At 39.3% G+C, this 23,873-nt stretch overlaps 1 protein-coding gene across 1 annotated transcript in view; it reads left to right on the top strand.

Annotated features, from left to right (window-relative positions):
- Window positions 1-23,873, top strand: part of VWF (von Willebrand factor) — a 144,749-nt gene that overhangs the window by 69,217 nt on the left and 51,659 nt on the right. The window contains exons 26-32 of the mRNA XM_050915926.1: window positions 888-1,023; window positions 3,655-4,994; window positions 5,686-5,805; window positions 8,055-8,198; window positions 17,880-18,023; window positions 18,994-19,158; window positions 21,504-21,547. Coding sequence (XP_050771883.1) covers window positions 888-1,023; window positions 3,655-4,994; window positions 5,686-5,805; window positions 8,055-8,198; window positions 17,880-18,023; window positions 18,994-19,158; window positions 21,504-21,547 — 2,093 coding nt within the window. The remainder of the gene's footprint in view (window positions 1-887; window positions 1,024-3,654; window positions 4,995-5,685; window positions 5,806-8,054; window positions 8,199-17,879; window positions 18,024-18,993; window positions 19,159-21,503; window positions 21,548-23,873) is intronic.

The raw sequence follows: 23,873 nt of genomic DNA, 5'->3' as shown, positions 1-23,873 counted from the left end.
GGTGCCTAGAAGAGGAGAATGAAACACTGCCAGCAAGAATGAGAGAGGATGGAAACGGGATGATAAGAAAGGAAGATAGGAGGATTAGGGGCTCTGTAGCGACAGAGATTGTTGACTATGTGGTTAAAGTAGGGTATGAATTTGAGCTGGACACTCATAAAATGCTCTCCTTCAGAACAACTACTGCAGCAGGGGAAACCCATTGCCTTGACCTGCTTACTACCTCCAAGGCTCTGATGCTCCTGAGAGTGCCCAGCAGGCATCCTCCTGTGAGCCTGAGCTTTCAGCTTAACTGTTCCCAACAACTATTTCGTAGAAAGAGGAAAGGAAAAAATATAGGAAATATGGGGTGGGGAGAGGAAAGACAGACAGAAAGGGAAAGAGTGAAAGACAAGCAAGATCCAAAAGGAGAGTGAAAACTCACATGAATAAATAGCTCCTAAAGACAGAGTGAGAATACCTGAAGGCAAAGAAAGAAGGTATTTTAAGACCCAAAATAGCTATTCCAGACCCTGGTATCTCTGATCAGAGTGAGGTAGGGGATACTGGGAGAAATAAATAATATAGAGGTAAAAAGGAAAACGCTGTTTTCTCCTGTCATCTTCAATGCTTTGTTCTAAAGGTATATTCACCTTCTGTATGGTACTGGCTGTTGCAGGTTATAGACTGGGTTAAGTACTTCCAATATCTAAATAAAAGTGGTTATGAAGGAAGGAAATACTTCTCTGTGTCAAGCTGGCAGTGGCCATAGCACAAGCACAGTATTCAGAACATTTGAGCCCAACTCAGAACCCTTGTTATGTTTTTTGTAGCAGGGTAAATGCAATGATTAGTTTTGCAATTCATGAAAATTGGCATCTTTATACTACTGTGCTGTTCTGAAACAGGGAAAATACTTGATGAACTGTCCCTGGATTGTGTCAGTCCAGAAGACTGTCCCATGTGTGCGGTTGGAGATGTCAACATCCTGCATGGAAGGAGAATAGTTTTGAACAGAGATGATCCACAGCGCTGTCAGTCTTGGTATGATGGGTTTATGCAGTGAGATAGCATGCCTGTTGAGTAGGGTGAAGGGAGAGAGATGAAGCACATCCACATGAGTAAGTTTTTGGATGTAACTTTAAATATACCACTGAAGATGAAGCTTGGAAACCATCTTTTATGTCAATATCCTTCACATACAATCTGAAGCTGAATTTTTTCAGTGACAGTAGGGATTATAGGATGTCAGCTGAATTTAAGCAAGTAAAATTCATAAATTGCTTTTCAAAAAGGCCTTTTCCCATGTGTAGGTGGCCCTGCTGGCTTCAGATGTTCCACTTCTTTTTGTGTAAGGTGTGATTCAACATCAATAAAGCCATAAGACTCTTTCTTTCTGCCAGTACTAAAAAAATCCTACGTATAGTGCAAAATCTGAACGTGCACTCAGTCTAGAACTCGCTAAGATTATTAGCAGTTGGAATTGTGTACTGTTATTGGAAAACCAATTTCCCCAAGATTTTAAGATGATATCCCATGGCCTGATCCTGCATGCATGCATTTCCAAATACGATGAAATTAATGGCAGGGTGCACAATGCTGTGCACCATGCAGGATGAGGGCCTTCAGCTGCAATGCGGCAGAGACTGATTTTCATTCTGTATACTGCCCAGTGGCATATTGTGCCATGGCCTGTAGTATCTGAAAGTTTGGCATTCTCTGGATGTCTAGATCCTCGATAGATACTTTCACTAGTCACTTATAACACTGTGAATACAAGAGATTTTTCCATCTTGTAATATGACCATATTTAATAGAAACGGAGTTGTAAAACTGCAGCAGCTATTAGCCCAGACTAACGCCTTAGCTCCAAATGGTCTGAACTTCACAGAAGCTCTGAATGGGTATGAACTTTGAATTCCTGGCCTGTTGCCAGGGCTAGCGTACGTCTGTGCTATAAACCCAGGGCATGAGACTGTTAGGCTAATCAATTAATTTTTTTTTTAACAGTATACACGAAGAGCCTTGAATTCCATCGAAAGGTCGAAAAAGAGTCTTCATAAATGAATCTCTGTTCCCTAGTTTTTGTAATCCTTAATAATAATTTATCTTAAATGTTGATACACTGGCTGCTGCTCACAAAAGATTTCAGAACATTAGGAAAACTTACCTCACTAGGGAAACATCCTTTTGCATAGCTGTCACCTAATTTAGATGCCTACACCATCTGTACAAACAATAGAAAATATTGCACAAAAATGAATTTTATAGCAAATATCCAAAGGAAATTGGAAACTAGAAGAGGCTCGTTCATATTAGGATTAAAATAATAAATCTTCTGTTGCTATACGTTAATGCCAAACGTAGCTGTGCATTCTTCAATTAGGAAGACACTAAAAGCAGCTTGAAAAGAACATAGCGCTTAAACTAAAGTGCCACGAGTAAAGTGAAGTCTTTTCCTGGAAAATGGCACCTTCTTCCAGTATTGACTCATTTAGTTTGTATATCCTGGGTTTTCTCTGGCAGTGAAAACAAGCATTTTTTGGTCCTTGCTCTTTCATAAACTTTTCCTATTCTGTTTCTTGGACTGTCCAGTAAGACAAGGAAAATATATTGACTGAGTCTGTACCACCCTGTGCATGAGTACAGTCATGTTCTTTGCTCTGATAAGCGAAGAGAATCATGCAACCAGGAATTAGAAGGGCAGAAGTGTTAAAGCCTTGCTAAAGATAGAAAGAGATGAATTATAAATAAGTTCCTAAAAGGTGGAGGGTGACAGAGGTGAAAAATCTCATGGCGGTACAGAAGGATGAATAGTGGAAAAGGCAGAGATGAGGGAAAAAGAAAAATGGGAGCTGAGATGGAAAGGGGAAGAGAAAAATGTACTAATGGAGGTGAGTAGAAATGGTGAGGGAAGACATAGGACTGAAAAGAGATAACAGCTATAGATGAAATAATACATCATTTAATAGGAGAAAAGGGACTGAAAAAGAGGACATGGTAAATAAGAGGAAGATAACAGAGACATAAAAAAAAGGAGGATGAACATGTGCCAAAGCTGTATTCAAAACAAAATGAAGTCAGGAAAAAGAAAAGGAAAGTAGTGCACTTCAGAGGTAGAAAAAAGGCTGTTTGTTATTTTCACTAAGGTTGAAATCTATGTAAACCTAGCCTCCTCACAGAATCTGCTAAGTCATTTCAGAGCTAAAAGCATCTTTCCTACTCTAGGGTTTTACTTTGTGTTAGCTGCCTCCAATTTGCCTCATGTTTTGCTTCCTTGTGAAGCAAACCAGATCTGCCAGTTCAGTCCACCAATGGCTTGTAGGTAGCTGTATTGCTGAAGCTCAGTGGGCTTCTAGACAGTTTCCAGACACACATTTTACACATTCTGCCAAAGGTTGTTATAGGGAGAGTTTTCTCTGAGAAACACATCATAGTTCGTCATGTTTCCTGGATCTAAACAAACATGCGTGAACACACAGGATTTAGCTGTACAATACCTTGTGGGGAGTTGTGGGGAAATGGGGCAGGGAAAAAAATAATTCACATCATGTTTTGGTTTTGTTGTGTTTTTGAGATATTTAACTGTTTCTATATGGACTTTTTTTATTATATGTGGGTGATGTGTTGTTATAAGCGTTGATTTTTTACAGTTAAATTTCGTGATTTTTGTAGTCTGTGTGAAGGGAAGAACTTAACCTGTGTAGCCTGTGAACCAGTGGACAACACCCTAACACCGACAACACCTATTCCAGAGGAAGACATTGAACTACCGCCCAGTGAATACTCATGCAGCAAGATGATGGACTTGGCCTTCCTAATGGATGGCTCCAATAAACTGTCAGAGGAGGACTTTGAACAGCTGAAGACTTTCGTAACTGGCATGATGAAGAAACTCCACATCTCCCAAAAGAAAATCCGAGTGTCAATTCTAGTGTATAGGGCTGGCCCCACAATCTATCTTGGCCTTAAAGATATCAAAACACAGTCCCAGATGAGAAAAATTGTCCAAAGCATAAAATACACAGGTGATGAAGTAGCGTCAGCCGCTGAAGTCCTTAAATACACTGTGTTTCATGTGTTTGGAAAAGCAGAAAGGACCAATGCTGCCAGAATTGCAGTGCTATTTATAGCAAGCAAGTCTCCAGGAAAGCTCCGCAACATCCTCACAGCTTTGAAGAATAAAAAAATTACAGTAATACCTGTGGGGATTGGACCGTATGTTAATGTGGAGCAAATCAGGTTCATTGAAAAGCAGTCACCAGATAATAGAGCCTTCCTAATGAACAACGTGTTAGAGCTAATGGATAATAGGGATCTCCTCATTGATCGTCTATGTGATCTTGGACCTGAAGAAAGTTCTCTGTTACAAGCTACATCCACTCCAACAATATCCAGTGTCTTATTTCCTCCTTGGGGACTCACAGCACCACCGCCCTTTTCAGAAAAGCCCACTCGCAAAAGGCTGGACATTGCTTTTATTGTGGAAGGATCTGACAATGTAGGGGAGGAAAATTTCAATATTGTCAAGAAGTTCCTTGAGAGGGTGATCACAGGAATGAATGTAGGACAGGAAGATATTCATGTTACAGTCATGCAGTATTCAGAGACTGTCACTCTGGAGTATTCCTTTAGGGAAATACAGTCAAAGGAAAGTATTATTGAGAAGGTGAGGAGCATACCCTACCAAGGAGGGAAGGCTACCAACACTGGGAATGCCCTCGATTATATTTCCAAACACACATTTACGCTAGTGAATGGGGGCAGGCAAGATGTTCCTCATTTGGTATATATGGTGTCATCCAGTCCTTCCACTGATGTTATCACACGACCTCCCAGGAGCATAAATGTTATTCCCATAGGCATAACCCCCAATGCAAATATCCAAGAGCTCAGAAGGATCAGTCAGCCTAATAACCCAATTATCTTGCATAGTTATAACACACTTATTGAAGAAGCACCTGAATTAGTGCTGCAGTCATGCTGCTCTCGTAAACTTTGGACAGAAATTCCAGGTAAAGTTGGACGTATTTTCTGTGTAATTTCCTCTTTCCTCTGTCCTGTCTCCTCCATTTTCCCCTCACATCACTGAAATTTGAAGGGTTCCCATATCTCATTTGGTATCTTGTCGTCCAAATGCCAAGGAAGGACCATTTATCTTCACTGGAAACTGAGGATGCTGCTGAGGTTCAGCAGTACCAAGCACAGACCTGCAGCCAGCCTTCTGTAGGCTCAGAAGTTCTTGGCTCCATTTGTCAGTACAGTAGCTTTCAGATAGGTTGGAGGGTGACAGAAGAAAAAAAGTTGTTCTCATCTGCCTGCCTACCAAGCAAGTTAAAATTATACTTCCTCTTTCCTGAAGAGACTTCATTGTTTTTGTGTTTTTTTTTTTTTTTTTTTTGGAGGGGGTGTATTTTGTGTTTGTTGTTGGGGTTTTGTTTTTGTTGTTGGTTTTGGGGTTTTTTTGTTGACTATTGTTTTTGTTGTAGCCCCCTGAGAGTAAAATAGCATTAATAGAAAAGCAGGAATTAAAATACCCATGTATCCCACTGAATATAAATCTCAAGGTTTTCATTAAAAAGGCATCACTTATTGTTTCAACTGGTCATTATCCTGCTTTGTTTCCCCTTTCTACTCCTACTAACAGATTAGAAGATGCTACTTCTGGTTATCATGTATAAATAACCTTTCCCCACCCCCCCTCAGAGCTGTGCAACAAACCAATGGACGTCATGTTTCTTCTGGATGGAAGTTCCAATATTGGAGCATCAGAGTTCGAGGAAATGAAAAACTTTGTACGGGCTTTTATTGAAAGTGCTGAAATCAGTATGTATCTGTCTTTTAACTCAAACACATAAAGACATTTTGTATTCTTTTGCTTATACAGGACAAAACAGCTTCTCAGTATAGGTTTTTTAAATTTTATTTTTAAATTACTCATTCCAATCCCTCAAAAACATTTAAGTTTATATTGGCGAAATCAGGCTAGTAAAGCCTTTGGTTCAGATGCAGTTCAGTTTCCTCCCAAACCAAGCTGTTCTGGTTCAGGTGAATAAAGGTTTGACATCCAATTCAGGGAATCATGTCAGGAGGAATAGCTTGGACAGCAGCTCTGATGAACACTTCCCTTCACACTGTACTGGACATAAGAAGTGTGTGTGCCAAACAGGCAAAGAGGTCCCTGTCACAGGATGGAGATTTAGCTGAACTGTTATTCTGTGGCAGAAAAGCAAAAATACATGTTTGGTTTTGGTTCAGTTCTGGATTAGGTTCAACAGACTTGAAAATAATAGTTCAAGTTCAGTTCTGGTTCAAGTAAGAATGGATAATTCAGAGGGTTTTTGGTTCGGGTTTTGTCCGACTGCAAGGTTTTGGTCTTTGGAACAGGCATTTCTGGTTCTGACCAGCCCTTTTTGGCTAACCTAGGGTGCTGGAACTGACTTTTTAAGATTTGTTTCCTGACCCGTGTTGGATGACAGACACTTTTTGGGAGTGCTAGACTCACTGAGCTTGCAGAGTATGTACTGATGGGAGATACACCTCTAGTTAGGTCATTCAGCACAGGTATTATCAGTGCAGCCACCCTGGCGGAATGCCATAATCCTGCACATACATGAAGGGACCACGTGGCAAATGTAGTAAGTTAGGACATCGTGTGCCCTTGCACCAAGTCCAGCTGCATGGCAGGGGCTGCACAGGATCCTGTGTTTTCCCAGTAGCATTTGTTTAACAAACCTCGATTTTTTGATCAGAATTGTACTTTTTCAATTCAGCATTAAACCATTTCCATGGAGCAACTGCTGTTGCTGCTGGTGTTTCCCACTGGGTGTTGACATGTTTGTATTATACCTGTGCTTCCAAAAGAGGTGATTACCAGCACTTGTACTAATTAGAGAGCTCACAGAGGAAAAGTATAGCATTTCTGTATGTCTAGAATAACTTAGATTTTTTAGAGATCGTACATGGAAGACAGTCTATTTCTGAAAATTGTGTACATGCATGATATAGAGAAGCAAGCCAAGTGAAATAAACACAAACTAAACAATAAACCAACAGACCATTTATTTTAGCCTAGCTGTTTTCCTTATCTTTGAAGCCTGTAATAGCAAATATTACATCATTAACAACAGGACAATAATAATGTAGCTGTGAAATGACTCCTCACTACAGACTTTGTTTTAAAATCTTTAAGAAGACCGTGGAAAAATTGTAAAGTGTAGTGAGTAGACAATATTCGGATCAATATAGGGCTGCAACGTTTGGGTACATGAAATCACGATTATTATTAACTTCATTCATAAATGTTTTACAAAGCATTGATAAAGAATAATATGCTATATACATAAGTATCTTCAGTATACAGTAGAAGTCCTTCTAAGACCATGGAGAGGTACAGGCAATCATTATCAACAATGTATTGCCCAGTTCAGTTCTGTAAGTCTGATATTTATTAACTATCCGTATCAACTGTCTGTTAATAGTTTTATTCATACTTGTTACATATTGTATAAGCAGAACCAGGATGTCAGAGAATAGCAGAACTTGGAATTTCTCTTCATTCCCCTTTGCAGGTCATGCTCCCTGGGTGCACTATGTCCCATGCTGCAGCCTGATGCATGTCACTCAAGTGATGTATGACAGAGGGAAATTTGCATGAAATGTAGTCATCCGGGGAGCTTGGCCCATCAGACAAATGGGGCATCAAATTACCACTCTTGCAAAACAGTGGGCACATAAAAAAAGTGATGTTTAGAGAATTTTAAAATGGAAAAGGAATAATATTCGGAGATCAATAAAGTGAAATTCTCCAATCATGGTCAAATTGATCTGAGGTAAAATACTGCATGCTGATTCCTGACAGAAAAGCAACTGTTTCCAGCAGTACTTGCATATTTTTTCACCTGGGAATAGTTCAGTTTTGATCTTTTGATTGAAAATGCAGCCTTCACACTCTGATGGAAAATCACTGTCTAGTTGTGCTTAATGCAAAACACAACCATGATGTATCCATTAGATTTATTTTAAGACATTCATATGCACTGCTTAAAATGTTTATTTTCTTCTTTCTGCTTCAGGCAATACTTCAATTCATGTGTCAGTTCTCCAGTATGCCAGGGAAAATAATCTAGAAATTTCATGGAACGTGCCTCAAGAGACTGAAAAGCTTGTAGAGATGGTGCACTCAATTCAACAAAGGGAGCAAGGTCCTACCAGACTAGGTGAGTGATTATGTGGATGTTGATGTTCAAACAAGAGGGGAAAAAAACCCAGAAATGCTAAATATAGCCTGGCTCCCATCACCAATTTATGTCAGTGCTATTGTGGTAGTGTTCTGCAGTAGGACTGTCAGTTTTTAGTTCACTCATATCTTTACTATGTGTACATTTCTTGGTAAAGGTTCAATTTTCATTTTTTTCTATTAAAATTTATCCGTAGGTTACTTGAACTAAGGTTTATCTTAATGTATTGGAAAGAAGACGATTGGTTTCTTTTTAGCCTTGAAGTAATTCTCAGGATTTGCATTCATTATCTTTCAAGCAAGCAAAACATAATTAAGAAGTAAAGACTTTGATCATTAACCTTTCAACATCAATTAGTTGATTAGACATTTAGCAGCAGAACTGCTTATGCTGACTTCAGTAGCTGCCCTCGCCAGATGTTTGTTACTCTGTGCTGAGCCAGTGTAACTGATCTGGTTGAAAAATAACTTAGCAAAACAGTAGTTACATTCTGGGTGGTTCCGTTCCCTCATCCAAGTTGCCGTGGTGGTCCCACAAGGACTTGGGCTGGCACAAGGCTGAGGATGATGCCAGGGAGCAAGGATTGCCTAAGGCGGCACCGTAGCTGAAGAGTTACTTGTGAAACATCATCTTCTGTTCCAGACAACTGCATCCTGAAAAACATGTCCACTTCAATTTTCATGTGCTAAAACATAACACAGATTTCCCATTGGGTCTGTGGAAATTCAGTGCACACACATGTATCAGTTGTAGGGTTCAGCAAAAAATGATTCTCCTACAGCATATCTGATCTTTCACCAGATACCCTGAGAATTTTATTCTTCTGGACTGGAACCACATTTGCTCTGGCAGCTGCCTAGCATTAGGGTCCTATAAGAGTTGAGGAGTACACAGATTTTTAGGGTCTTTGGCCTACTTCAGACTGTAAAGAGTTATTGGTACAGAAAAGTGAGAAATAAAACCTGACTTCCATAGTTCGCAGGAGGATTAGCCATGATTGCTTTCTCAGCCTGGAGAAATAAAAATACCAGATGGCTGATGAGACTTCTATAGGCTCGTTGTGGGATAAATTGTTACGTACAAATAGATAAGTTTCATGAAGCCTTCCATGTAGTGTGTATAGTAAGCCACACTGAACTACAGGATAAACAGAGAAAACATGGCCTTTGGGAAATGAAAGGGGAGAGGCAGCCACATGACATACTCGTTAGTGATTTGTTTATGTCTCATTGGAAAATGCTCAGAGACCACGATGAGGGATGTGGTATAATGAACCAAAATGGAATAGAGTAGTAGTTCCTCCCAAATGAAGTAATGAAAATAAGTCACGGTGGTCCTGTCCTGCACCTTGTAATGTGTGTGAATTCGGCTGACTGTGTAGGAGGCTCAGCATCCATGGGAAACGCATGGTCATTCATGTCATTCTGTCTGTGCTCGGGCCTCTGGAAACGCAGAGGCTGCTTAAAAAGTATAGATGGCTCAATCTGGATGCTGCAGTTCCCTGGGTAGCCTTGGAAATCTTTTCTAGCCTATGGAGGGCTTCATCAGGATTTACCTATCAAAAATATCGTTACCATCAGACCAGCACTGTTTCTTCTCGTTTGCCCTGGCTTCCCTGTGGTAGAAACACAATCCTGTGTAATCCTTATTCAATCTTTGCTGATGTAAATCATGGTATTTTGGTCAAAAAAGCTGTATGTACAGAGAGCAACTGTAGGCTCTGTTGCTATCGCTGCCAATGTCTTTTACTGCAGAAAGCGTTCCCTTTTCTGTTTCATTTAACCATAAGGAAACTCCAAGAGAGAGATACATTTTGTTAGTAAGAAATAATGAAAAACTACAGAGTATTTGAGGGCATAGGCAGAACAAAGAAGAGCAGTCTATACCACAAAGCTTTCCTATGCTTATGCAATAAGATAACATCAGGCAAATTTTGGCTCAAGTAATCTACTGAGAAGAAGCTCTGGGGATATTCAGACATCATGAAATTGTGTACAACTTCACATAAGAAATAACTGAAAAAAAAAGAAAACTAACTGCAAGCAAGAGCTGACTATATAAGCCTTCATTTAGCTCAAAGAGTGATCTATGCAAGAGAACTGAGAATCACATAAACATGCCTCTGTTCAGCATTCATGGGTATTTAGGAGAGTCATAAGGAGCACATTGAGCAATCCCTACAGTAAATACTGCTTAACACTTTATAAAAACATGATTTTGCTTGCTTATACCTTTACTAAAAGTAGCTCATTTAGGCTGACGTTTTCCATGCCCACTGCCTGCCTCAGACTCAAAATATGGAGGAAGTATGATGTATGTGGCTCAACTGTATTAAAAGCATTGTTAGGGAAAGAAATGTGTTCCCCCCCGCCCTTTAGGAAAAAAATCTTAAATATTTTTACTAAAACTTTCTGTAGTTATTAACATATTTGAATAGCAGCATTCAGCTTTGCCTGTCGTGATTAAGAAGGTATAAATGTTTCCTTTCTAACCCCCCCGTGTGGTTTAGGAAGCAAAGGCCCACCATAGCACTTTTCTTTATTCAGATCTCTGCCCTGAATGATGCAGTCTATGAAGTATTTTCAAAATCTTGTCCCTCATCACCCACCCAAGGCTGTGGTTTTGCCAGGAGCTGCCCTGATCTGAGGGTTCCCATCCACTGAAAGACAGAGATCTTCCTCACTTGCTCCCCCACTACTGTTTCTGAATTGGTGGTGTCAGCTCCTTTCTGAAGCCAGCTTTGGGCGCCTACTAGTCTCTTCCCTGAGCTATTTTAATTCGCTGTCCTGGCAGGTTTTTTTGTTTGCTTGCTTGTTTTTTTAGTACATTTCTTCTAAGGTTTGTGAGTTGAGTGTGGTCCTGGTGGAGCCTGGGATCATCAGAACCCCTTGGTGGTAAGAGAAATGCAGGATTTGTGACCTGCAGAGCCAGGAAAGCAGAGGAGAGGGTTTGGGACCTCGTAGCCTGCTCCTTTCAGTGGTGGTGGGCTGTTGGACTGACAGATCTGTGCTGTTCATGAAGAGTTCAGCCTTTCTGTTAATTGGCACATGTTAATGCCAGAATATCAATGTGCTAAGGATTGACTATTTAAAGCATCCATCTATGGGGTCAGTTTGCAATAGCTAATTTGTTTCAAAATTAAAATAATCTGCTATTTTCAGTTAAAAAAAAAAGAATTCAATGTCAAGACCCTAAACTAAGATATAAAGACCAGCTTCAGGATTATCGTCATGGAGGGTTGTTCCTGATTAGACAAGTCCTTGGTTAAATAGATGCAATCTGGACTATCCACAGTCCAGATAGTGTTGGCTTTTTCTATACCTCTTCAAGTGCTGAGGAACCATTTCTTTTTCGCTTCTTTCCCAGGCAGCTTTCAGTACTTGTGAGTGATTAAGACCTCTTGTAGTACTTTCTCTTTTTTGGTCGAGATGTTGCAGAAGTGTTAGTGAAACCACTGAGGCCACTTAAGGCACTGATTCACAAGTTCCCAGCAGGAACCTCCGCCTAACTGGAATCCCCAGTCTGTCACAGACCCTCACGGGGGCTTTACATTTTATTCCCCATTTCAGACAAAATTAAGGAAAATAATTGCAAAGGTTGCTTTTAGGAAGTTTCTGCTTTCCCTGAGGCATCCACCAAACCATTAAATGTCTGTAAGTTGGTTTATTTTCCTCCAGATTGGCTTATTCTGGGATGAATCTTTTTTTTTTATTTCTTGGATGTATTTCAAATGTTTCTAGGGCACCTTGTGCTCTTTCAGTTCATTCCATGATGTTCATAATTGCTCCCAATCTAGTATCTGTGATTCAGATTAGCATGCCATTTTACATGTTTTTCCTCCTTTTATCCAAATCATTAAATTATTCAATAAGGCAGAATCTAGTGTAATTCCCTGTAGACTCCCAGTAAACACCTCCAACCCTACTCAACAGATTGTCTTTTGTCCTTAAAGCTTGTTTATGTCCATTTAATCAGCTTTCAGTCCTTGCAGGAACCTCTACATGAACCATTCTGAATTATTACTATAGAATACTAGTCTGGCTTGAATGTGCATCAGGTGATTTAAAAAAAATAAAAAAAATCATTCAGCTAATTAGCTTTTATTGAATAGTCTTGTTCAAGGCAACCAGAAAAAGGTTCTTACAAAGCCTTTTCTGACTGTCGGAAGTTCAGCATCAAATGTTCATAGTCTTAGCTGAGAGGAGAAGACTGTGCAGTGATACTATCCCTTCTCCATTTTTTCCTCCGTCTTTGTAGGATATCTTCTGTTGGTTTTGGTTTAATGATTATTCCAAACATGAATTTTGTTTTGTACTCTATATTGTAGTCAGGAGTGTGTCAGCACTGAAAGATGGGGAGAAGGTGCTGTGCTGTGGTGTCAGCCTTTGGAATGACTGACCCGCCCTTTCTAAAGTAGCCCATATAGATCAATGTTTTTTTGTTTTTTCTTTTTATTTATTTGGGTTTTTTTCCCCTGGACATGCCCAATGACTAACAATAATGCCCTACTGACTGAGCTGAAAGGCTGCTGAGGGCTCAGTGCTCCTGCAAGCTAGGTCTTTTTGTTCAGTTATCCAGGTAAATGTTTAGATGTTCTGAATTGGGAAGGGAGTATGTGTCTGCATGTGTAAAATTAATTGTGGCCATTATGCCTGTCAGGACCAACATAAGTGTAACGTGTTAAGAGGCAGTAGGAGAAGAAGGGGCAGGAGGTCAGGGACAGACAACCAGACATGCATTCCCCATCACGTCCACTGCCTTTGGGAGCAGGTTTTTTGTTGTGTGTCACACTGCTCTCAGCTCTGTTATTCTCCTGTATGCAATGAAGGCTTTTGGCTTTGAGACTTCCATCTTGATTTCTTATGGGTTATATGTCTAATGCCTAAAATACATGTCAGTATAGAAGTCCTACTGCTTCCAAAGCCCATTTGTTGCCTTTTTTTTTTGATAGCACATTGTGTATGTGAGAAACAGAAACCATTTGTAACAAAGATACATGAGACTAACATAATTTACTCCTATGTTCAGTATGTGCGAACATGTTGGCTGCTAGTCCGGGCTTCGGGTCACATGCACACACAGAGAAAATCCTTAAAAACGTGTAACCCTTAAAGCCCATAGCAAACCTCCCATTCACTTCACTGGGGCTTTTATGATACTGCTTGTCAATGCTACCAAATGATGTTTTGGCCACTGTCAGATTTTCTTTAAAGACAAAAAAATTGTTTCGTTGTTTTACGGAGCAGGATTTAGGGTATTTTCTATTAGCATTTCGATTTTCTCTAGGGTCCATCACTGAAATAAATAGCTGATGGCATGGTCCCATACCACTAAACAGATTTAAGAACTAGCTACTGCAGAAGGGCCCGGCCCCAGCCCCCTGACACCTCCGTGCTGCACACTTGCACTGTCTTTCTTCTGTGGGAAGGGATGTGCATTGGACCTTCAGCGAGCTGAGGGAAGGGCCAAAATGGCTGAAAACAATGCACTTTTTTAGAAAGGTTGTTTTTCAGACATGGTGAGTTGCCCAAGGCAGCTAGCTGCATGGCCAGGTATGCAGCAGGGCTGACTGCAGGGGACTGGGAGAGCATGCCCAGCTGGTGCACCTGGAGGGTGGACTGTTCCTTCTGCCAGCAGCTTGCTACGGCACTAATGCACTCAGAGACACATTTGCAATGTATGTAGATACGTCAGAGCAAGCTGGAGTGGAGCCAGCAGCAGCAGTGGCCCAGATGTCAGCCGCTGAAGGGGTGTACAAGACATAAGGTGGTCTCACAAAGGCTGAAGCCTGTGTGGCTCAGACCTGGTCATTTTAAAGCTAGTTTAATTATGTCCAAGATGCTGTGCACTCTCTTTCCAGTCTTAATATAGCCTTGTGCTTGGTGATATTTATTTCAGTGTAAACATTTTAATTTCCTTTATTGGTATGAAAGTGGCAGATTACTGTTAGGTTGCAGTCTAGTAGTAAGAATATGTTCATGTTGGTTGGTTTATTAGCAGTCAATATTTTTTATTATGGCCTCTGAGGGGTTTGGTATTTCCCTCCCTGGTGAGATGTAGAGACAAACAGCTGAGAAGTGACAGCTTCCAGCTTGAGATGGTGACTTTCTGAATCCCTCTAGCAGGACAAAAGTGTTCATTTGATCATGTCTTCAGACACCTGGCTCTTTTCTCTAGAACTGGCTTCAATATAAAGGGGAGAAATCCAAAGAGTTTTTAGTACACTAAAACAAAATTTCCATGCATTGAATTAGGTAATTGTTTTGGGGGGACTTTGAAATAGTCCCTGGTTCTATTACAGTGGAACTTGATTTCTTTATTAGAAATTATAAAAATAATGGATTTTCCAGTTTACAGATATGTATAGAAGTTTCTGAAAATTTTCAGAATTAATGGGAGAAAGAAAAATGGAGCTGGAGCACCTGGTGACCACACCGACCACACAAAAGTCAAAGGGTCATTAAAAAAAGACAAACACAGAAATTCCAAGTACTTTCCACAAATGAATGAGAAATCATTTGTGATTCTTACTGTGCAAAAGTTTAACCTAAAATATTTGAAAGTTAAAACCTGAAATACTTTTTTAGTAATTATTTGTAGGACAAAAGGGAAATGAGTCAATTTTCTGGCACAGTGACCATCTTGAAGCAATCTCAGGGACTGGAATATAGTCATATGAATTTTCTGTATTTTGTTTTATCCCTTAGTTATTTATAGCTAACATGCCATTTTGCATCTAACATCTACCTCTACAGACATATAGAATAACTACCGGACAACAAAACCATTTGTAGCAATGATTGTGAGACAGCTGTATAGGACATGAGTTGATACCTGGGATTAGTTAATTTTTCTGGTCAGGAATAGTAGTTTGTGAAATGGAATCACGATCACCCACCTAATAATGATGTTTTAAAATATGTTTTGTTGCAAGTAGAAAAATATTCAAGATTTTGAGGTTTTCACTGAACAGAAACTCTAAGGTGTTTTCATTTTGTATGTAAAATATAATTCAGAATTATAATGGGAATGAAAATCAAATTATAGGAATGAAATGAATCTACACGGTTGGAAGAAGTAAATAAAAGATAATCATTGCATAGCAAGAAAGAGAAGAGAAACATCCCATTTTGTTCTTAAATACTGTTGAAAGCTTTCTGTGGATTGTTCTCTCTCTTTTTTTTTTTTTCTTCTGATCATAACTGACATTTCCAAAAAACATTTTGATTTAAACAAACATGCATCTTTCTATTTGAAAACTAGCTCTTGGGAAAATATTTGACCCTCTCTAGACAGGAGATTGCTAGTGGAGGTAATGGCACATGATAGATAGAAGCTTATAGGAGGAGAAATTGATGTGGATTCTATTCCTGCAGTAGGTCTGACAGGGCCTGGCAGCAGTTCCTAGTGGGTCCCAGCTCTTGTCTTTAGTTGTGGGCATTTGTTGTGGGCACTTGTGTGGAGAGATGACACATGAAGATGAAGCTAAGGCTCTGGGAAGGAAATAGTGATAATGGACTAATGGGGAAGAAGAGGTGGCTGGATATGGTGGGAAGGGGATACGAGGCTGTCAGTCAGGGACTGTAAGGTGTGTGAGACAACAGGAAAGGATGGGAAAAGCAACAGTATTTGAGAAGGGAACATCACCTCCAAACCAGTACTGTGGCAAGGGAAACATTGGACTTTTTCTAGATACCTATTCTGGGCTAGATTTTTCCAAGGGGTAAATTCTTCCTGAAACCCTAATTAAAGCCTTGTAGAATATCCAATTGCTGTTGCCATGTTATCAATAGTCAATGTGCTGAGTGAGCTTCCTAGAGGTTGTCCATGCTTGCCACAGCTTGGGAGAAGGATCTTTGCTTCTACCAGTGAAAAGGGGTGGGTGACACAATGAAAGAAGATATGAAGTGCAAAGTGTTCAGGTGTGCTAAGGTATTCTGGGGGTGTGCTGGTGAATTATCTATGATCTGACTTCCAGTGTTTTACAAATGTGTTTGTTATTTAAAATTGTTCAGTTAATTCCTCAGGCAAACATATTTCTGCTCCACAGTTATTGCAGATTACTCAGAGGAACTAGTCTTTCAAGTATTTGTTATTCACCTTCACTGTTTGCCCTGAATGTCACATCAGTCACATGGTATCTTTTCTACTTCCTGACCTGATAATTCCAAGCCCAAAGGAGCTTTTAAGAAAGCTGCATATCATGAGTCCCAGTATAAATATTTGTGCAAATACATATCTAAATACAAGTACTAGCAAAGTGCTCTCTTGCTGAGGTCATGATTTTGAACAAAAATTTGCCTGACTGTTCACAGATGTTAAATGAAAGGGCAGCAGCTACCCATTTAAGCCAGTTTGTGATTTGGTAGCTAAGGTAGAATTTCTTCATGTGTTTTGTGGGGTTTGGTGGGTTTTGTCTGTTCTTTTGGTTTTTTGTTTTGTTTTGTTTTGAATATGGATCACTGTTGTGGTTTAACCCCAGCCAGCAACTAAGCACCACACAGCCGCTTGCTCACTCCCCCCAACCAATGGGATGGGGGAGAGAATGGGAAAAAAAACCTCATGGGTTGAGATAAAGACGGTTTAATAGGACAGAAAGGGAGGAAAATAATGATAATGATAATAATAATAAAATGACAATAATAATACTAAAAGAATTAGAATATACAAAACAAGTGATGCACAATGCAATTGCTCACCACTTGCCGATTGATGCCCAGTTAGTTCCCGAGCAGCGATCCACCCCTCCCGGCCAACTCCCCCCATTTTATATATTGGGCATGATGTCATATGGTATGGAATATTCCTTTGGCCAGTTTGGGTCAGCTGTCCTGGCTGTGTCCCCTCCCAGCTTCTTGTGTCCCTCCAGCCTTCTTGCTGGCTGGGCATGAGAAGCTGAAAAATCCTTGACTTAGTATAAACACTACTTAGCAACAACTAAAAACATCGGTGTGTTATTAACATTGCTCTCATACGAAATCCAAAACATAATACTATACCAGACACTAGGAAGAAAATTAACTCTATCCCAGTTGAAACCAGGACAATCGCCCAGTTATAGTATGGGTTAGTCTAAGTCTAGATTTCAGAGAGGTTGCTGGTAGTAGGGAGGCAAGACATGCTTTTCACACCCATAGAAAATGTTGACCAAATTATGGAAGGACTAGATCTCTGGGAGCTGAGCAACTTGTATGTACAGTTCAGGATGGTGTGAAGTTGTAGAACAGATAGCCACTGGATGTCACTGTTGTTCTGCAATTGGGAAATAAGTACATATTCTTCTACAATATCTTCTTTCCTTTTGTGTAACGCAATGGTAATACTTCTGGAAATGTTAATACTTCTGGAGAAGGTAACTACTAAAGTGAGGAGCATAACTTTATCCTCATGGCTAAGGAAAGGTAGTAAAATTCCCATTACTTCGGAGACTGCGGAGCTAAGGATGGTCCTCCTGTGTTGGAACGTATTAATAGTTAGTACTGGTAGGTTCTTAATAGCTGAGATCTTTCAAGTAGCGGCAATAAAGCAGGCATTAAAAGTCCTTTAAGAATAAGTATTTTCCAGTACTGTATAACCTACTAATACAACGTAAGATTTAGTTTTATAGCCTCCTATGATTTTTCTATCATATCTCTCATTTATCTCTTAATTTCTTCTTAGGAAGAGCCATTGATTTTGTAGTTCAGAATGCAATGTCGGAATCCCACGGAGGGAGACCCAGCGCATCAAAGGTTGCGATAGTCATCGTGTCGGGGAGATCAGAAGACACTGTGGAGGCTGCTGCACTTTCTGCAAGAATGAACAGTAAATTTCGTTTTGCTGTCACTATTTTTAAGCAGAGTTGTTGCTTTTTAAGTAATGCACTAGAACAAAGGATGAAAAATTAAGGCACTGGTACGTTCATCTAAGTTCAGGATTTACTATGCATAATGTTCTGGTAAGAAACAGGCCTGAACAAAACATGCCTGATGAAGGTGCCTTTGAATTGCTGGTAAATTCAGGACCAATCTGCAATTTAAGCTGAACAGCTTCCATAGGCTTCACAAATTAGTGGCATTTCATTTTCCAAGGTCCTGTGGATGGACAGAGATGACAGAAATGTGATCTAATATTATAAATTCAATACTGTTGCAGTACAGTGAATCTTGAAAGGTTCACTGTAATAATAATAAATAGAGAGAGGATTTGATCAGATTCTGCACTGACCTACACAGGAATATGCTTTTGCTATCAATGTGTGCTGCATGATGTTTTTTCAAGTTTTCTGGCTGTAATATCTGTACCTCAGCTTCCTCAGGTGTCCAGCTGAGGAACATTGACTTCTTTGTAGGTTTCTTTGGGAGCTATTGAATAAGACATGGACTAAATAACAACTATCAACTATTATTTTTTAATTAAATAGTTTGAAAATAATCCAATTGCCATGTAACTGAAGAAAGAAAACAACGTATTGAGATTTTTTACATTTGAAAAAAAGTGAAGATGTTGTCATTAAGTCTGCAGCTGTGTTTTGTTGACGATGCACGATCTTATTATGCTTGGGACTAATAGAGCTCATCTTAGCTAACACTGTGATTAAAGCATCACCATTTCTGCCCTTAATTGCCTTTAGCGTATGCAGAGGGAGTGATGCAAGTAATACATGAAAATTAACTGTTGGAAAAAAACTTTTCCCAGTTCTTTTTTTTTAAGAAGCAAATGAAAAAAATACAACACCAAAGACCTCCTTCTCCTGTGCATTGCCTGTTTAAAACCTTTTCTTCTCTTTTCCTAGGGGTATCCCTGTTTCCAATTGGAGTTGGGAATAGATACGATGAAGAGCAACTAAGGACTTTGACTGGGCCATCAGCTGCTAACAGAATCATGAAGCTTCAGAATTTTGAAGACTTATCCACTATGATCACATTGAATAGTGAATTTATCAAAAAAGTGTGCATGGGTAAGTCCAATATAGTTGTAGCCTCGTAACTGGAGCACAACCCAAAAATTGAAATGCCAAAACCAGAATGATTTTTTTCTTGATTTGAGAAGTCAACCCAATGCTCCTTTGTTAGTGTTTCACCGACAGTCGTCACAAATGCTAACCTAGACCACCACCATCACTTAGATGTAAAACAAAATCTGAGCCCTTTCAGCATGTAACCAACTGCTATTCTAATCAACCAACTTTCAGCAAGATTTTTAAAACTGCTTAGGCCTGAACTTTCAACCTATCATCGTATTAATAATCAGGGCTGGTCATTAACTGAAGGACACCAGGAAAGCTCAAGCTGTCATGAATGAATAGGGACATGCTTCAGAAATGTTGCCAGTTAGTTGTGAGTAAAGATTTCAAATTACATATTTTTCTACACAGACCTAAGCATTGTTATGTGTACGTCTACAAATAATTCAGCTGAAGTGTAAGAAAAAAAAGAATAAGAAAGAATTAACTTTTCCAGGAAAACAAATACTGGGAAAAAAAGTGTAAAATATTTTAAACAAACATTCATTAATTTGTAGATAGCAATGCCCCCCATCTAAGGAAACTTGCTTCAACTCTAGCCAGTATTTTACTTCTTTTGCCTCCTTGGTCTCTGTGTATATAGATATTTATTACTCATATTGTTGTTATTTCTATTACAATAGCATCTGCGTGTCCTCTCTGCAAACCACTGTCTCATCGTGTTAGTCATTGCACAGGTTTTTACCAGCATTACTAGGGCTTAGTTACATCTCCATTGAAATAAGTGGACTTTTTTGCAGAGCCAAGTACCACTAAGAATGAGGAAGTTGCAGAGTGTGCACAGTCCAGCTTAGAGATATCCGATCAGTCTCCACTGGGATCACTTCTGGCATTTTAAATTCTCTCCAGAGCATCAAACAGCTGCCATTTTCTAGATTTAAACAGCTGCCATTTTCTTTCTTTTCTTTTAAAATAAGCTTTTAAAGATGCATTTCCTCTCTTCACACTGTAAAATATGTGATTTTCTTGCCCTAAATTACATTGATCCAAGTTATAGGATGGGGAGCAGGAATTTGAAGCCAGTAACTATTTTCTTATTGCAATCTGTGCTATAACCTATTGGTACTAGAGGTGAAAGCTTTGTATTTGTAAGAAAGCTTTTCCAACAGCACAAAGTGTATGCTCAAAAACTTGAATGATAGGTATCTTATATTAGACACCTAAATCTGAAAAATTTAGCTCTCCCTTTTGCTGATGGTAAAGCCTTTGCTATGGGGTGGGAAATGATCTTTTTTTTCTTTTGTTGTTTTGGGGTTTTTGTTTGTTTTTTGGGGTGGTTTTTTTGTTTTATTTAAATTTCTTACAATCTGTAAAGTATAATTTTCCCCTCCAGACTCATACAGTTGGATTTCTTGTACGGAGGGAGTCTTACTCTATGTATGGAAGTGTACCAAAAATAATACTATTAAAAAGGTTTAAAAGATTTCCTAAATGCTTTCAAAATGCATTACTTGTCCTGGAAAAGTCAGAGCATATAGCATATATATGCTAGCATAGTGTAGTATTATATAAAGAGCTTGCTAGTCAGTGTTTTACTTTCCTAGACACGTGCTTATCACGTTGTCATGCCATAGTACTTATATGAAATTACTTTCCATGTATCTTTGGGTGTGTTATGAGGGCACATAAACATAGAAACTGCAGTTCAGTGGGTGCCTTGTGACCATCTAACTGATTATATAAAAAACTGCCCATCACAGTAATGCCTGAATGTAAGGAAACTGAATTTGAGTATTCTTATTGCAGCTATTTTCATACTTATGCTAGTTGCTGACAAATCTTACCTTGGGGTTACTCGCTGTATTCATCTTTCTGCATTTAATAAATGTGTGTGTGCATGGGTGTGTAAATTCTCATTACCTGCTAATTACCAGAAATATTCTCAATTCATCACAAGATTCAGAAGTAAGGCTGGACCATGCCTCAGAGCTAAAGTCATGATCTTCTTTTAAGTACCATGTGGGCAGAGCTGTATGTTAGTACAAGGAGTGCTGTAGAGTTACAGCCTACCTATTGCTGACAGGGTATTTTGGGACCAACGTTATGGCAGAAGTCAGGTAATACTAGCAGTAACAAAGTTTATGCATTCTTTGACTTACTGTTGTACACTTTGGACAAATGCCTGCAGTCTTCCGGTAGGGATTCTCACATTTTAACACAAAAAAACTTCTTACAGTCCAAGTCCCATTTTTAGGTAAGCAATCTGTATTTTGGTGATCACCACTTAAAAGGCTGGATAAGGGAGTGAGATGGCTAAAAGATGTCTGTTTCTCTTTCAGACCCTGTCAGAGAATGTATAGATGAGGATGGAAACAAAAAGAAAGTAAGTGTATTGCTGGGTCATCCATCTGGATTTCAAGTTACAAAGTTCATGCAGGACCATGAATATCTTCATAGATAATCTGAAACAAAAAATGTTGCACAATATTAAGTATTAAGAATTATTTTGGAGGAGGAAAATGTTGGCTTTTGAACTGATGGGATAACTTTGTACACAAAGGAGACTTCCTCTAACAACACCTGATCTTGCAGTGTACTGAATACTATTGAAGGCAGTGCAGAGCCATAACTTGTGGCAGTGTGTGTCTTCCCTGACAAAGAAAAATGTATTTACGTATCCTGGTGAAAAAACTTCTGGGAAAGCTAGACATGGCCAAAATAAAGGTGCATGTATAGGGGAAGGCAACATCATTGTCCAGACCCTCTTGTTCTGCTAAAAATACAAATACCTTGTTCTATGACAATTTTGTAGGAAGATAATTATTGTGTGATAGTCACCTCTCTAGGGAAAAACATCTCTTAAGTAATGAAATCAAAGTTCTTAGTGTTCGTTTGCAGAAAACCTTTTATTAATCCTGAGACAATGTTCAGAAATGTTAGTAAACCTGTCTGATCTCTCAAAAGTGATCCGCTCTAAGAAGGAATGATGTAGATGTTATAAATGGGTCAGTTCCTTCATCTCAGGTGAAATGCCAAGGTTTTTGAGTGTATATGATACCTCATGCATTTAAAAATATTAGCATAAGCTTGTTACATGTTTTCTAGTAGGGGTCAGTTATGAGTTCTACCCTAGGATTTATCTTGAATTTCCAATGCATTAAAAATATTCCTTTGATTTTTCCCTTGTGAAGACATGACTGTAAGGAAGGATGTGGCTAATAAAGAAATGCTTATGAATTGTCTAGACACAGGAAATATATCAAAGCTGCCTTACACGGTTGGCCTCAGTCAGCTGGTCAGAACAAAGAAAGGCTTTAGCTAGATCAGACACTAAGTATAACCTGGTGGCTTTGAGGCTGACAATCTAATTAAGAAAAAAACAACAAACAAGAACTAAACTTGAAAAACTTTCTTAATTAAAAACAAAAAATAATCAGATTCTTGTTGTTTATTCATTTGAATTGCATGTGTCCAGGCCTCTGGGATCCTAGAAGCAGATACAAGTACATGTAGATAAGTGCTGGGAATGCTAAATTTGAATTTCAGATATGTCAAGTTTCATTTTTTTGGTGAAAAACTTAAAGCACAATTTCCATTCTGGCTAAAATGCTTTTGGAAGAAAAGAGGCCAGGCTCCAGTCCGTATAAAAATGAACCACACTTTCAAATGGTAGCCTCTAGGGGGTTTTTGTGTTACCTCTTCTGTCAGCCAGAAAAAATGGGTTTTAGAAGACACTGCCAACATGGTAGCCATTGCCTTTTGGAGCAGGCTGTTGAGCAACCTGTGGTGCCTACAGGACACTGTGGAAGTATTCTGCCTCTGGTGTTCAGCACCCACACTCTGAACTCCTCTGCTGCCTCACTGGCAGTAACGTGCCATCATTGGCCTGTTGCCCTCTTCCAGCATAGTCCACAGATCCACAGGAATGAAGAATCAAGGCTCTTTCCTAATTCACAAGACACAGGCTCTTACATCGGATCCATAATATTTCAGACGTTACTCAGAGAGTTACTGCAGAAGGCTCAGTTCCCCAAGCAGGATGTCTGTCATGCACCTGGAGACTGTGGGAACTTATCTCTTGCAGTTTGCAAGGAAATCAGAGTTCTCAGGATCAAAAATCTCAGCGTAAATCCTATCAGTATCATGAGTGATATGATTTGTTACATTTTTTTTGTTATTACCTCTGCCCTGGAAATGACTGTTGAAGGAAGATTCACAGCTAAGGTCACTGTTAGTAGCAGAACGATGGAAGATCAAATCTGCTAGGGCAGGCCAAAAATCCATCCAACGCCCTGTATTATGTGGCCAAAAATAGAAGTCAGGGAAGAATGTAAGTAAGTATATACGAAAAATCCCTGAACTGTCCTAGCCTTGAAGAATTTGTGACTCAGGGACACCCTGAGCTGCGAGTGGCATCTTTTTGTGTTTGATAGTGCTCAATAGTTTTCTCGTCCATTAATTTGTTCAGTCATTCTTTGAATCCATGTAGGTGTTTAGTACTTATCATATCCAGTGGCAAGGAGTTCCAATAGTGCTAAATACAAGCTGTGTGAAGAACTACTGTTTTAATATTTGAACTTTCCAGCTAACAGAATATGTGAATGATTATGATAGATTAAGGTTTTTATAATGTAGTTAATTTTCATCAATAGTCTTGTTTTGATGCTTTTAAGCAGGCATAAAAGTGATAATAGAAGTGTAGGTACTTG

Source organism: Gymnogyps californianus, chromosome 1 (assembly GCF_018139145.2).
Source record: "Gymnogyps californianus isolate 813 chromosome 1, ASM1813914v2, whole genome shotgun sequence".
Taxonomy (NCBI): Eukaryota; Metazoa; Chordata; class Aves; order Accipitriformes; family Cathartidae; genus Gymnogyps; species Gymnogyps californianus.
This window is presented reverse-complemented; position numbering and strand designations above follow the sequence as displayed.